Source organism: Cyphellophora attinorum (genome assembly GCF_001299255.1).
Source record: "Cyphellophora attinorum strain CBS 131958 chromosome Unknown Contig3, whole genome shotgun sequence".
In the NCBI taxonomy this organism is placed as follows: domain Eukaryota; kingdom Fungi; phylum Ascomycota; class Eurotiomycetes; order Chaetothyriales; family Cyphellophoraceae; genus Cyphellophora; species Cyphellophora attinorum.
Window position 1 is genome coordinate 1 of NW_017253231.1, and position 12,923 is coordinate 12,923.

Genomic DNA, 12,923 nt, shown 5'->3' on the forward strand with positions numbered 1-12,923 from the left:
TCCTGAATCGTGTGGAATCGTGTTGGTGGTGGTGCAGCAGAAGCAACGAATTCATCGCTAGCCCTGGCTATACCACGCGGTGTTATGGAGGTGGTGTGTAGCTATGAATGTTAGTGTGCTGGAAGTGTGTCTGATGTGGTACCTACATCTTGCCATGGCTACTGCTTGAGAGCAACTTGAGGGAGGTGGATTGAGAGGGCGGCCGCTATGTGAGGATAACTCGATGGCTTTGGTTCAAGGAGGAGCCAGCCGAGGATGAGCTGATTGTGTGGTTGGCTTTGTCTGGATCGGGATGGAGCCATTGAGGGTGTGTCTAGGTGGTGAGACGCAGCGAGGTAGGTAAAGGACAAGGTGAGAGGTGAGGCTTGCAGGGCAGTGCTTGAAGCTGCAGGTCACGTAAGAAGCTCGTGCCTGCCGTAGAGCAGTACAGGTGATATCAACATTGACGGAAGGAAGGTGCGTGCCTGCCAGATCTGGCCCAGACAGCAGGTATGTCACTCTTGCCTACGGCAGAGCGAGTGGAAGCGATGTTGACGTCGAGAGCGGGAGGGCACCAACCTACCAGATCTGGCGCAGACAGCAAATATATTGTGCTTGCCTGCCGTAGAGTGACTGGAAGTGTCGTTGACGTCGGCATTAGCAGTGGGAAGGCGGCTACCCGCAGCGCCGGATATGGGGCAAGGCAGCAAATACATCGCTCTCGCATGCTACAGAGTGGGTACAAGCGACGTCGACGTCGAGAGCGGGAGGGCACCTACCTACCGGATACGGGTTCAGACAGCAAATACATGGCATTTAGCTACTGCAAAATAAGTGGAAGTGACGCGGACCAGTGTCTACGGCGGAAAGGGGCACGATACTGGCTCGGGCCGGAAAAGCTTAAGTTGACGCAACCCAAGGTTCTCATTCATTCAACGCGTTTCGACCTATGATGATCTACGGGAGATCCGACATCGCGAAGGCCTTCGTCTTTCCCTCGAGTGCATCCATGAAGACCACCTGAATCGCCTCCATACACTCCAACAGTTTCTCCTTGGTCGCAGGTGGGTTCTCGCGGAGACTAGCCCGGCAAACTCGTGCAAGCTCGCCATTTGCAACACCACAGATCTTCGCATCCAAACGAACAGTTCCATCAAAGTCAGACTGATTGACCTGGTGCAGCAGCATCGGAGCTGTGTAGAGTGGCGCGAAGGCAGGGTCTTGAAAGCCCATAGCCGTACGTAGTGAGTTTGGGTAGGTCGAGAGTTCGCCGCTCATTGTCCAGAGCCCTGCTTCTCGCATTGCCTTCGAGACTGCTGTGATCTCGTTGTTGATAGCGTCGAACTGGGGAAAGGTATCAGCAGATGATGAGCAGAGAGAGGGACGACTTACCACTTTCTCCATGACTTTACTGCGGAAGCAGTTATCCATGTCACTGTAGTCTTCAGGACGGACGGGTGGCATGTATCTCCAGAAGCGACGGTTGACCTCTGCTATGGTGGCTCGATCTGGTCCAGTCTGACGATGCCACTTGTTCGCATTCGCAAGGTGATGGAGGATCATGGCCTTGACTTTGGTGTTTAGCGTCACTTTGGGAACTTTGGCTTTCTCAACCTTCAGGACTGCATCAGGCATTCCGCGACCAGCGGCAGGGCTCGGAGGAAATATGAACTCCCAGTACTCATCGTTTTGTCGCAAGCGCGGATGTGGATTGTTGACAGTCCCAACGAAGTTGTCGTCAGTCCCCGACATGATGGTGTACGAGCGCGAAGTCGAGCGAAGGTGAGTGGTTTGGTCCTTGAAGAGGAGGCTTACTTGAGAAAGAGTACCCAAGACGTTTGCGTTTGCGCCAAGACCAAAGGCAGTGACAAATGCCAAGGCTTGTTATTCAATACATGTGAATCGTCCGCGCACGCATTTTCAAATTATCCCCCCCTTCTACATACGACACACGATCGACGTCCTTACGCGACTGCCCGGCATTATGGCGTCAAAGCGTGTTACCCTGCCCTTCAAGCTCTTCAGTAAGTGCGCTGACCTGAAAGCGAAGAGCCCGAAGTTCGACTGGCCTCGAAGCGAGACCACTGAGGCGCAGGACTTCATCAAACAACATGCCCTGTCAGCTGATGACTACGAATCAATGCGAAGCTGGGTAAGTCTTCATGTACTCCGCATGCTACAAATAACACTCACGATCCTGTCTATAGATCTGGCAATCATTGAGCAACAAGGAGCTTGGAGGTATGCTCAATCCGAATACCGGTCCAAACACACCAGGCCCCGTTCGCCAGGAGACTCCCACTGAATCGCCATCCAAGACCACAGTCAGAACTAAGCGTTTTGCCACACCATTCACAGAAGAAGAGGAGGAGACTCCAGTTGTGAAGCGTGTGAGGGCTGACAAGAACATGGCTGAGATTGATATTACACAGCTCGACGACGATGAAGTCGAAGACACTCTCGAGAGAACGACAACTCTATCCACACTACTACACTTCGAATCAATGATTGTCACCGCTGCAGCAGCAGTGGGTGTCGAGGCTCCGTACTCCTGTCCAGAGAAGGATGCTACCTCCGTCGCCACGATCAAGCGCATTGCCACACTCAAGAAATTGTTCGATAGCAAGGTGCCCGGGTTGAGCAAGGAGTACAAGGAGATGTTGAAAGCTAAGGGTGGCGTGCATAGCAAGGTGGCTTTCGGCAATTCAAGCAAGGGAAGATCTATGAAGTTATTGCAGGAACATGTTGATGGTGTCATGAAGGAGAAGAAAATCCTCTGGGCAGCAGAAGAGATTGAGGACGAGGATCTTTTCGCGGAAGATTTCGAAGCGAGTCAGAACGCCGCTGTTGAAGCAGAGCAGGCTGGACATAACGAAGACCCCGCAGAAGTCGAAGGCCAGGAGGAGATCTCGTAAATGAACGCGACATAGCAGGTCATGTGCCTGCCACGCTACAGTATGACAACGTCCTGCACCATCGATCTCGGGCACCTTTCAACGAAGAAATCATTTGGTCCACGTGCGTCGAATTCAGCTCCATCAAAATGCCGTGGCGTGCCTCAAATACGACAGTGTCACCGCTGTCAGAGGCTCTTAGACTGAACGTAAATGCTGCTGTCAAGGCCCTCAATTCATCATCCTTGCTGAGGACCTCGTTCAAACGAACGTGCTCGCGCTGGAGCCTCTGCAGGGCGGACTCTGGCATTTCTAGACTCAGTAAGACTGGACTTTAGTTAGAATGGGAAGTTGACGCAAAGCAATGTCGACTCTGTTGTGCTCGGCCGTTGGAGGCCCTTTTAATGCAGGGTCAAAATTATTCACGCCTTGTTATATGACCTGACGCTGCTGGGTGCGTAAGTGCAAAGGACCGAGGATATATATGTCGTTTCTCCATCTGTGGAAGGGCAAGTAGAACTAAATGCTCAGAGTAGTCCAATCGCGAACGGCGGCAACCGTAATCGGGCGCTCTGTCATGTCGACTCAGGAGGCAGGTGTCTAAGAAGCTTTGGCAAGAGCGGTTTCGTCGCAAATGCCTTTGGCGTTCCTACTCATGAGTCGACGTAACAGGTCATCCGGTCTCAAGTAACGGCCCTGATTTGTCATCCGGTCTCAGGTAGCGACCTGACCGGCCCTGTCATCCGGCTTCACAAAACGACTGGACGTTGCTAGCATGGAGTCATCCGGTCTCGCTCATACGCCAGACAAAATTAATGGCCTGTGTACACCGTGGCTGATCATCCTACGCTGCAAAAGTCTCCAAAGGTATCTGTCCTTCGTACTAGTACGTCTAGAATAGCCGCCATGAGCCTCTTTCATATGAATACATACAGTCAAAGATGTATCATGCATCATGGCACACCGATCAGTCAACCTCACCAGCAGCACCAATCCGCTCCTCCACACCCTCCAGCGGCTTCCGACCCTTCGTGCTCTTCCTACCTCCAGGAGCAGCGGAAGCACCGCCAGTCCTGCTTGCGCCAGTCTGCTCGCGCTGCTTGCGTTGAGGCTGGGCCTGTTGGCGCTTTTTCTTGGCGGGTGCGACGACGTCTCGGACGACTGCGGCAGCCATGGCGACATTCCGATTTGTAGCGGCGGAGGGTGTTTCGCGTAGCCGTTCCTGCTCCGGCGATAGTCGATGTTGCTCGACTGTCTCTGGAGGATGATCCGTCTCAATGGACTCAATAGGCTGATCGGCTTCGTTCTGCTCTTGATCTTCTTCTACTCCATCTTCGTCCTCAGGGTGATCGCCTGCGTTCTTGGCTTTGGCATAGTCTGCATTCATCTTCGCCTCCATCGCTGACAGCTCTTCTTCCAATGCTTTCGGGTCGACAAAGGTTGATGTGTCTTCGCCGGTCAACGTAGCATATCCAGCCAAGTCCAACTGTTCGCGGCCCGATAGTGCTGCTTTCACTTTCCCAAAGTCAAGTCTTTCCTCCCTGACGTACTTCGCTTTGACCTGCCTCCTGGTCCAGTCGCCACCCAGAAAGCGCGCCACCATCTCAAAGTCAGTCCCAAACGTCCGTAGCCCTTGCCAGAACTTCTGATCTAGCTCATCATTCCACTTCGTGCGTGTTTGTAAGCCCGCTTTCTTCCCAATACGATTCTGATTGACGTAGTTGTAGATGCGCTCATCAGTCTGAATTTCTGACTCGTCGACTTGGGCTATGCGCTCTGCAATATTGTCGTTGAAGTCGATTTGGCGGGTCGACTCGACCACTTGAATTATGCCGTTTGCCATAACGAACTCGGGCACTGCCGCAGCCGCAGTAATGAGCTCCTCGCCTTCTGCTGTAGCTGCTCCAGCGCCACCAGCACGCGCGGCTTTGCGTTCGGCGGCCTTCAACTTTGCTTTGGTGCGGTTGGCTTCGAGTTTGGCGTCCCAGCGAGACTTGATGTCGGACCATTCGGCATCGAGGCGCTTACCAGTCTCGGAACGTTTACCAAGCCCGCTGTCATTGATCAAATCAAACATAGAGGTCGTGGTTGGGTCGATGCGATGGGTTTCAGCATCTTCTGGGTTTGTATCGAGGCGAGGCTTGCGCTTCTTCTTGCCTCGGATAGCGGAGGCGACTATTTGGGCAGCCACGTTTTGGACAGCTCCAGGAGCAGATTGATCAGTGTTATTTGTTGTGTTCGCAGAAGGAGTGGCGCGATTGGAGGCCACTGAGTCTAAGCCGGTCGGACGAGGCGTTGTTGATTGCGCCAGGAGTTCAGAGATTCCACGGGTGGCAGAGGTCACGGACTGGAATTGCTGCACCAAGTCGTCGGTATTCAGACTGACATGAATGCTAGGCGTGGAAACGGGCTGTTCTGTTCGTGCGCCATTCTGACTTGGCCGATCAACCGGAGGCTCAAGCGGAGGCTCGGGCTGCTTTGATGTGGTGGCAGCCGTTTTCCGTCGTTTTGGCGGTGGCTCAGCAGTGTCTGATGGTTTGACTAGCGGTTCCTGTGCTCGCCGGTGGTCCACCGGTTCTTGTACAATTGTAGCAGCTGAGGACCTGCGACTTCTTCGCGTTGAGTTTGAGCCCACCTGCAATGTCGCAACAGTAGGCACAGCATCTGCGCTTCTCTGCACGGGTCGCGTGATTGCTTCCTCCGGGATCTCGGGCACTGGTTCGGGCGACGGAGACCTCGCAACCACCTCTTCATAATCACCGTTCGCGGTTGGTGGCGGGGTTAGTATCGAGGTGGATGCATCGTGGGTGGGCTGCGTGTCGTCTACCCTCTGATCACTGGTTGAAGCAGGTGTTGCTGCAGGCTGCGTCTGACTCTCCGGCGTGAGGACTCCCGCGACGGCATTGTCTTTTTGCGCTCTGCGCTGGATGTTTCTTCTGGGTGCAGCTCTGGGCGCAATCTTCTGACCAGGTTTGCGGACGACGGAACTGAAGGACGACATGATTGCGTGTCAAGGTGCTCTGTTGCACGGAAGTCTTTTTCCCATCTTCGATTACTCACTCCGGATAGTCCGAAACGCAGCAATCCCTCAGATGCGATATATCTGCGTGTATTGGTGACAGTGACTAACTGCTACCATGCACTGCACATCAGCCAACGATTTTAGGTGGGGCGACTCGATGTCGAAAGCTACTAGTCTAATTTGGGCGTAGCGTATTTGCGGCAGAGTCCAATTCGTCTCAATCTTCAAGTTCTTCTCTTCGCTCGCCTTGATTCATAACCTCTGCTTTCAGCGTCTTCATTTCATCGACTTGTACAATAGCACCATCGCAGTTCCTTTATCGACCGTGGCGCTCATCAAGCGTCCATCAGCCACTCCTTTCTTCCTCCCAATACCCCTAAAACTTCGATCTGATGACGGCCGTAGACCAAGCACCCCTTTCCCTTGCCCAGCCAGCCCTCATCAAGATGGAGGATCGCAAGCGATCCATGCCTTATGATCAAGGCGATGGCCCTGCTACCAAGAAACAAGCGCTGGCACCCAACGGTGTCGGCAAGCCACATCCAGATACTGATATGCCCTGGAAGGATGATCTCGAGGTATGTCCAAGCACGCGACCTGCCTGCGATACCAGATATACTGACCTGCAATACAGCGCTTCACGAAGGATGCCATCTTACGGCAGATGAATGAATACAAAAGAGAAAAGAATACCCTCAAATCAGAATTGGATGAGATACGGAAAAAGACCCGCCACCATGATGACCATATCAGAGCCATTGACGCTTGGTTCAAGCAGCTGCTTGATGAAGTCAAGACCATGAGCCCCGGCGATGATGACGAAGATATGGAACTGTCGACTCTTCCGACCTCGTTACTGTTCGAGGATCAGCCACATCTGGAACAACACATAACAAAACGCACCAAAGAAGTTCGCACAATACTCGGCAAACTTCTATCTCGGTCAAAGAACTTCACGCCTGACGTCGTTGAGCTACAGAAACGCATATCAGAACTTCAAGCTGAGGAAAAGAGCCATCTCCTCGAGCTGGAGACTTTGCGCGCAGAAGTTGCCAATATAGAATTGCGGCTAGAAACTGCCACAGAGCGATATGTTGTTGCCGAGAAAAAGGTCGAGCGCGCCAAGAGCGTCACCGTCGCTAAGCTAGAGAAGCAGCTAAAGGGCGGCATGAAGGGCTCCGATGACGGTGTGAAGAAAGAGGAGCTGAAAAATGGCGTTGGTGAGACTGGCGAGGACTATACACGCCTCGAGACCGAGCACAACAAAGTTCTTGCAGCTTCTGAAGTCTTGAAGGAACAGGTCGAGAAATTGCAAGAAGAGACCACCAAGTTGCAATCCGAAGTCACTGCAGCAAACGCCAAGTCAGCAACTCTGTCCGACGAGGACTACTCAAAAACGGACCTCTTCAAGCAATTCAAAGCGCAACACGAAGATGTCATCAAGAAGCTCAACGATTTGGACGCCCGATGCACCCAACTGAAAGATGAAAACAGGATGCTATTGCAGGAGCGAACCAGCTATCAAAACAAACTGGACGACGAGACTCGAGCCACAGTTGCCGAAAAAGATACTCAGCTTGGCCAGGTGGAGAAGGATCTGGTACGTATCAGAGCCGAGCGCGATGACTTACAAGCCAAGTTGAGCATGGAAAAGTCGAAGAATGAGGAGAAATTAGAAGCTGTCTTCAAGGTTAGGGAACTTTGCGAAGCTCAGGAAGAGCGCATCAAATCGCTCGAATCCGAAACACAACGACTTCAAGGAACCTCGGCAATGGACGTTGATGATGCTCAGCTCGAAGGACTCGGCCCGGACGAGATTCGCACAAAGTATCAAAGCTTGAACCAGAACTACAAGATGTTGAGCAGTGAGTTGACTTCAATGTCGGCAGCATATCAGAAAGCATCCAAGCACGCCAAGCAGAACACTTTGAAGGCCGGAGAGCAGGAAGACAAGGTCCAACGATTGGTCGCAGAGAAGGCCAAGGCGGATCAGAAGTATTTCGCGGCAATGAGAAGCAAGGACGCCCGAGAACAAGAGATTCGAACCCTCAAACTGCAAACATCAAAATCCTCGGATATTGCACTACAGTTGAAAGAGGCAGAGACGGCGTCCAAAGCACTAATCGCAAATCTGGAGAAGCAGCTCTCCGACATGAAGGAGGCCCACTCAAGCAAGACATCCGACTGCCGCGCGCTGCAGAACGAGAAAGATAGCAATGCACTTGAGCTGAGCCGCCTCAAGAAGCAGATTACCGATTTGACCCAGCAACTAACGGCAAAAGATGCCGAAATATCCGGCAAGTCAGCTGCAACTCGCACAGCAGAGGTCGAGGTCAAACAACTACAGTCAGTTCTGGATTCAACGCGCAAGGATCTGGAGAAGTGGAAGAGCCGATCTGGACAGTCCGATGTGGTAGACGACCTCCACTCAATCGTCTTCTGCCATTGCAAGAAGAACATGAAGGACACAGTGCTCAAGACCTGCGGCCATGTCATGTGCTCCAGCTGCGTGGAGGAGCGTGTGGCAAGCAGAAGTCGCAAGTGCCCTTTGTGCAGCAAGAGCTTTGGCAGCAACGATTACATGCGTGTGACGCTGTGAGCGAACAGCCCTAGCGTGCAATTCTGGTCCAGCGGACGGCGCGGGGCAAACCGTGCGCTCGACGGGAGATTGTGCTGTGGGCAGAATGCGCCAGATCTTCAGAAAAGTACTTCGCAATCATCAGCAGCACAAATCGTCTTGGAAATCCGACGCATATTATCCTGCAAACATCGATCCGTGCCAGACTCGCTCAGGATAGGCGACTCGCACGATGCTTGTCATGATGCGGGCATCAGAATGGCGGGCGAGACCGGATCGGCAAGAGAAAGCCATGAGAAATGCAGGAATCGTCACCAAAGCCTCGATAGTCTGCAGCTCAGATGCTGACAATGAGAACATATTTAGTAATTCTCAAACCATGCCTGCCACTTTTGTCCATTTGCGGAAGTGCTTCGTGTCCGCAAAAGTGCTGCACAACTGCAAGAGCTACCACCGAAGATGAACCGGTCGACACACGACACAGTGCACTTGGCCTTCAGTGAGACCCGATAGGGATTTCAGCGAAGCAGTCGCTGCCTTCAATCCGTATGTGTTGCGGTTGCTTCTGATTTAGACCATCGAAATCTCCATATCCTGGCGAAGTCACGCGGAGTGACAAAACGATCTGTACTCACGTCTGGGCAATAAACGGAGTATAGCCAAAGCTCTTGCCTTCGCTCTGCTCTATGTTCTCCCGCGCCCAAGAGCCCCTCCGGCTCGCAACATATAGCAATGCCCGAGCTTCCTCTCCCGTCCTTTCCTGCACCTTATTCAGCCCTCGTCCATCATAACCACATCTTCCCCTCCACCACCAGCATTCCCCTTGCCTTCCTTCTCAATACCCCCCTCCTCTTCCACCGCATCGCCGCCCTCCTCACCATCTCCATCCTCTTCATGATCGTCCTCCTCATCCCCCTCCCCATCACCCCACCCCGCCACAGCAGGATAATGCAACCACTTCCAATCCTCAATCTCCTCGATCACGCTCTTCAGCCGCTCCCGGATACTCTCCACTGCATAGCTGCCCAACAGCAGCCTCAGTGGCGGGTAGCTGCAATGGCCCAGTTGCCAGACCAGTTCGCTCGCTTTCAGCACGCTGGTGGGTTGGTTCGTGCCGCCGTACCATTGGACTAGGCGCTGGGCGTGTTTGGAGGGGGAGTCGGGGGTGGCGTAGGGTGGCGAGGGTTTTAGGATTAGGAAGTGCGTGTATGGTGGGAGGGACGGTGGTGGGGGCGTCGCTGTGGAGGAAGGGTTGGATGTTGTGCTTAGTTGGTGTTTGAGCGGTGAAGGTCGTTTCGTTTGCTGCTGCTGCTGTTTCTGTCCCTTTCCTGTCATAGTGGTTGTAGTGGGTGGTGGACTGCCTCCAGCGGCAACGTCGTCTCGTCGCACGTGTCCGGGCTCGACCAGTGTAACGCGCACGCCGAAGCCATCGACTTCATAGAGCATGCTTTCGATTAGTCCCTCCACAGCGTACTTGGTCGCACAGTACGGCGCTAGTCCCGGCACGCCCTGTGCGCCACTCGTCGACGAGAAGATGATATACCGCCCCTCGCCCCGCTCGCGAAAATACGGCAGGGACAGCTGGATGATGTTCAGCGTCCCCATGAAGTTCGTCTCGAACTGGTTCCGGATCTCATGCTCGTCTTGATCCTCAAAGGCGCCAATCACGCCATAGCCGGAGCAGTTGGCGATGATGTCGATGGTCGCGAAGTGGTCCAGACATGTGGAGATGGCGGTGGCGACGGTGTTGCGTAGCCGGACGTCGCACAGCAATGGTAAGAAGCGGGAGCGCTGGTCTGTGGAAGTGGGGTCAGGGAGGAGGTTGAGCATAGAGGCCAGAGTGGTTTTGTAGGTTTGGCCGACGGCGCAGACTAGGTCGCCGTGGGTCAGGGCGGAGCGAACGATGGACTGGCCGATGTGGCCTGTGGCGCCGAAGATGAGCCATGTCTTCTGGATAGGAGGGTTGGTGTCGCTGGGAGGGTCTGTGGTGGCAGGGAGAGAAAGTTTTGGGAATTGGTTCTGGTCACTGGTCGAAGTTGTTGCCGAGTCTGGCATGGCGATCGGCCCCAATGGCACGTGTTGCCTTATCTTATGCAGTATGAGGCAACAAGCGCTGTTTGGTGGTGTGATGCCAGCCTGTGGAGTGCTTGATGAAACACTGCTGCTGTTGTGATCGCGGGTGTTGAAATCGGGAATTGAAGCTCATGTCGGCAGATCCTTAGTTGGTTGGTGGGCATACCTCGCTAGCTGGGCGTTGCACGGGCACAACATTCGTTCTGGTGGAGTTCAAGTTGCTGCTCCTTCGAGCCCGGTTCATGAGGATGTACGCCCGCACGTCTGCTTACGGCTCTCACTGATGAACCGCTTGGTTGGAGTTCTGCCCTATAAGAAAAGCTTGTCTCATGCTGAAAGAGGTACTCCTTGTGGAATGCTTCTCGAACAATCAGGTCTATGCGTAGTAGGATCGTTCAAGCCTCCACTGTGCGGCGGCTCTGGTCACATTTGCAACAGCCTACCTTGGTCGTTGAGCTGACCTGACGGCTAAAGAACCCGATTGCCCAGTCAAACAATATTCGAAGGTAAGCACTGTCGATCGACGTGGTGGGCCTAGAACTTACACCCCGAGTAAACGGTTCATCAAAAACCGGGGCAAAGGCACAGTGTGACGCCATTGCGGGCGGTGATTTGCTAGACTGTCAGCCAAAAAAGTTCTCTCAGGTTGCGCCATCGCATCTACATATATGGCCTTACATATACTAATATATAATACCTTCCTGTCCGTTTCCTGACCCTTTCAACCATACTAGCAAAGTCCCTTCGGATACGAGAGCCCGCGCTATACTCCCTGGCCTCAAAGGAACAAGTTTGACTCCGTCCCATCCCACCACTCGCCCACCCACCACCATGAAAGCCTACTGGTACGACAACGAAGAAGGCGACCAACGCCTCCCCCACGACTCCCACAAGCCCGTCGACCCCTCCTACCTTCGCTCCCTCGGCGTCCTCTACTCCGCCCACCCCACCACCTCTACAGTCGACACCCTCGCCTCCGAGCGCAATTACACCTCGCGCGACGAAATCACCGTCTCCCCGCAGGCCATGGGCGACATCTACGAGTCCAAAGTCAAAATGTTCTTTGACGAGCACCTGCACGAGGACGAAGAGATCCGGTATATCCGCGACGGGGCGGGGTATTTTGATGTTAGGTCAGAAGGGGACGACTGGGTGAGGATCCGGCTGGAGAAGGATGATTTGATTATCCTGCCGGCGGGGATCTATCATCGTTTTACGACCGATGAGGGGAATTATATCAAGGCGATGAGGCTTTTTAAGGATGTGAGTTACATTCATTGCGGTGGACTGAAGGCCGCGCTCTTCCGGGAATGCGGAACGCTGACTTTTGCTGGCTAGGAGCCGAAATGGACACCCTTGAACCGTGGTGATGCGACGGACATCAATCCTCATCGCAAGGCGTACCTCGAGGAGAGGAACGGTGGGAAGTAGACATTTTCGTGGTACAATCTAGCCGTGCCCAGGACTTCGAAACCTGACCGTCTGGGCTTGGGTATAAATGAGTGAATCGGAGCGAGCACGTTGACTACGAAAACGAAATCGGTCCTTATTTATTCGACTATGTTCGGGTGGCCCCCGGCCGGATCTGTCAGCGATTTCACATCAGTTGGCCGAGACCATGATGCCGAACTTTGGACAGATTTGTGCAAGGTTAGGATTGAAGATTGTACGACCAATAATGATGAAAAGTTGTGACTTCATTTGCTGACTGTTGTCTCCCTGTCCAACACTTGGGATTCCATTTATGGGCACCCAAAGAGGCATCTGTCCGTAGCCACCGAGATATCTCTCGTGAAGGTTCGCTTCCTGCCCCTTATGTTGGACAGCTCGCCTTTTCTTTCGTGCCAGCCAGAACGCAATGTGGTCTGGGCGTGCCGGCGTGCTTCGCCGGCATCAATAGCAACCACTGACTCCGAGCGAGGCTCTGTTCCAGACGGCTAAGTGTTGATGTTGTCGATATCATTCGAATTCCTGATCAGGCTTCCCGGTCTCCTGCTCGGCATCGCCCCCAGTATGTACGTCAATGACCTGAGGGCCCGAGCTCCCTGACTCCTGTTCGTCCCGTGGCTGATAGCCGGGTGCTGGGAACTCCCACGGTGCCCGAGTGACTTGCTCCATAGCAAATTCCACTGGTGTAGTCTCGAGAGCTGGGATTTGGCCGATGGGAGTAGGTGGTGATGCTCGATCGTGGAGCTCCGGGTAGTCGAGCCTCGGTTTCCCGTCCTTGTCACAGGTGTCGCACGCACACGGTTTAAATAATGGGATCAGAAGCCACCTGCAGGCGGTGTTGCCCATGGCTAGGTGATATTGATAGTTGTGTATCCTGTGACTGGATGCTGAGTAGCTGGGTTGAAGTTGAGAGATAACCGTTCGTACG

At 53.6% G+C, this 12,923-nt stretch overlaps 6 protein-coding genes across 6 annotated transcripts; 3 read left to right on the forward strand and 3 right to left on the reverse strand.

Moving 5' to 3' along the window:
* Positions 1-936: 936 nt before the first annotated feature.
* Positions 937-1,731, reverse strand: AB675_8237 (uncharacterized protein; the record flags this gene model as incomplete). The annotated part of the gene is made up of 2 exons (XM_018148667.1): positions 937-1,323; positions 1,372-1,731. 2 exons carry the CDS (start codon positions 1,729-1,731, stop codon positions 937-939), a joined length of 747 nt encoding a protein of 248 aa, XP_018004548.1.
* Positions 1,732-1,963: 232 nt separating this feature from the next.
* On the forward strand, positions 1,964-2,894 carry AB675_8238 (uncharacterized protein; the record flags this gene model as incomplete). Its single annotated transcript, XM_018148668.1, has 3 exons — positions 1,964-2,003; positions 2,025-2,131; positions 2,187-2,894. 3 exons carry the CDS (start codon positions 1,964-1,966, stop codon positions 2,892-2,894), a joined length of 855 nt encoding a protein of 284 aa, XP_018004400.1.
* A 946-nt stretch (positions 2,895-3,840) lies between these two features.
* On the reverse strand, positions 3,841-5,874 carry AB675_8239 (uncharacterized protein; the record flags this gene model as incomplete). The annotated part of the gene is made up of 1 exon (XM_018148669.1): positions 3,841-5,874. One exon carries the CDS (start codon positions 5,872-5,874, stop codon positions 3,841-3,843), a length of 2,034 nt encoding a protein of 677 aa, XP_018004477.1.
* Positions 5,875-6,341: 467 nt separating this feature from the next.
* On the forward strand, positions 6,342-8,494 carry AB675_8240 (E3 ubiquitin-protein ligase bre1; the record flags this gene model as incomplete). Its single annotated transcript, XM_018148671.1, has 2 exons — positions 6,342-6,473; positions 6,530-8,494. 2 exons carry the CDS (start codon positions 6,342-6,344, stop codon positions 8,492-8,494), a joined length of 2,097 nt encoding a protein of 698 aa, XP_018004421.1.
* Positions 8,495-9,244: 750 nt separating this feature from the next.
* AB675_8241 (putative oxido) lies at positions 9,245-10,528 on the reverse strand (the record flags this gene model as incomplete). The annotated part of the gene is made up of 1 exon (XM_018148672.1): positions 9,245-10,528. One exon carries the CDS (start codon positions 10,526-10,528, stop codon positions 9,245-9,247), a length of 1,284 nt encoding a protein of 427 aa, XP_018004333.1.
* Positions 10,529-11,377: 849 nt separating this feature from the next.
* On the forward strand, positions 11,378-11,977 carry AB675_8242 (1,2-dihydroxy-3-keto-5-methylthiopentene dioxygenase; the record flags this gene model as incomplete). Its single annotated transcript, XM_018148673.1, has 2 exons — positions 11,378-11,809; positions 11,885-11,977. 2 exons carry the CDS (start codon positions 11,378-11,380, stop codon positions 11,975-11,977), a joined length of 525 nt encoding a protein of 174 aa, XP_018004260.1.
* Positions 11,978-12,923: the final 946 nt, after the last annotated feature.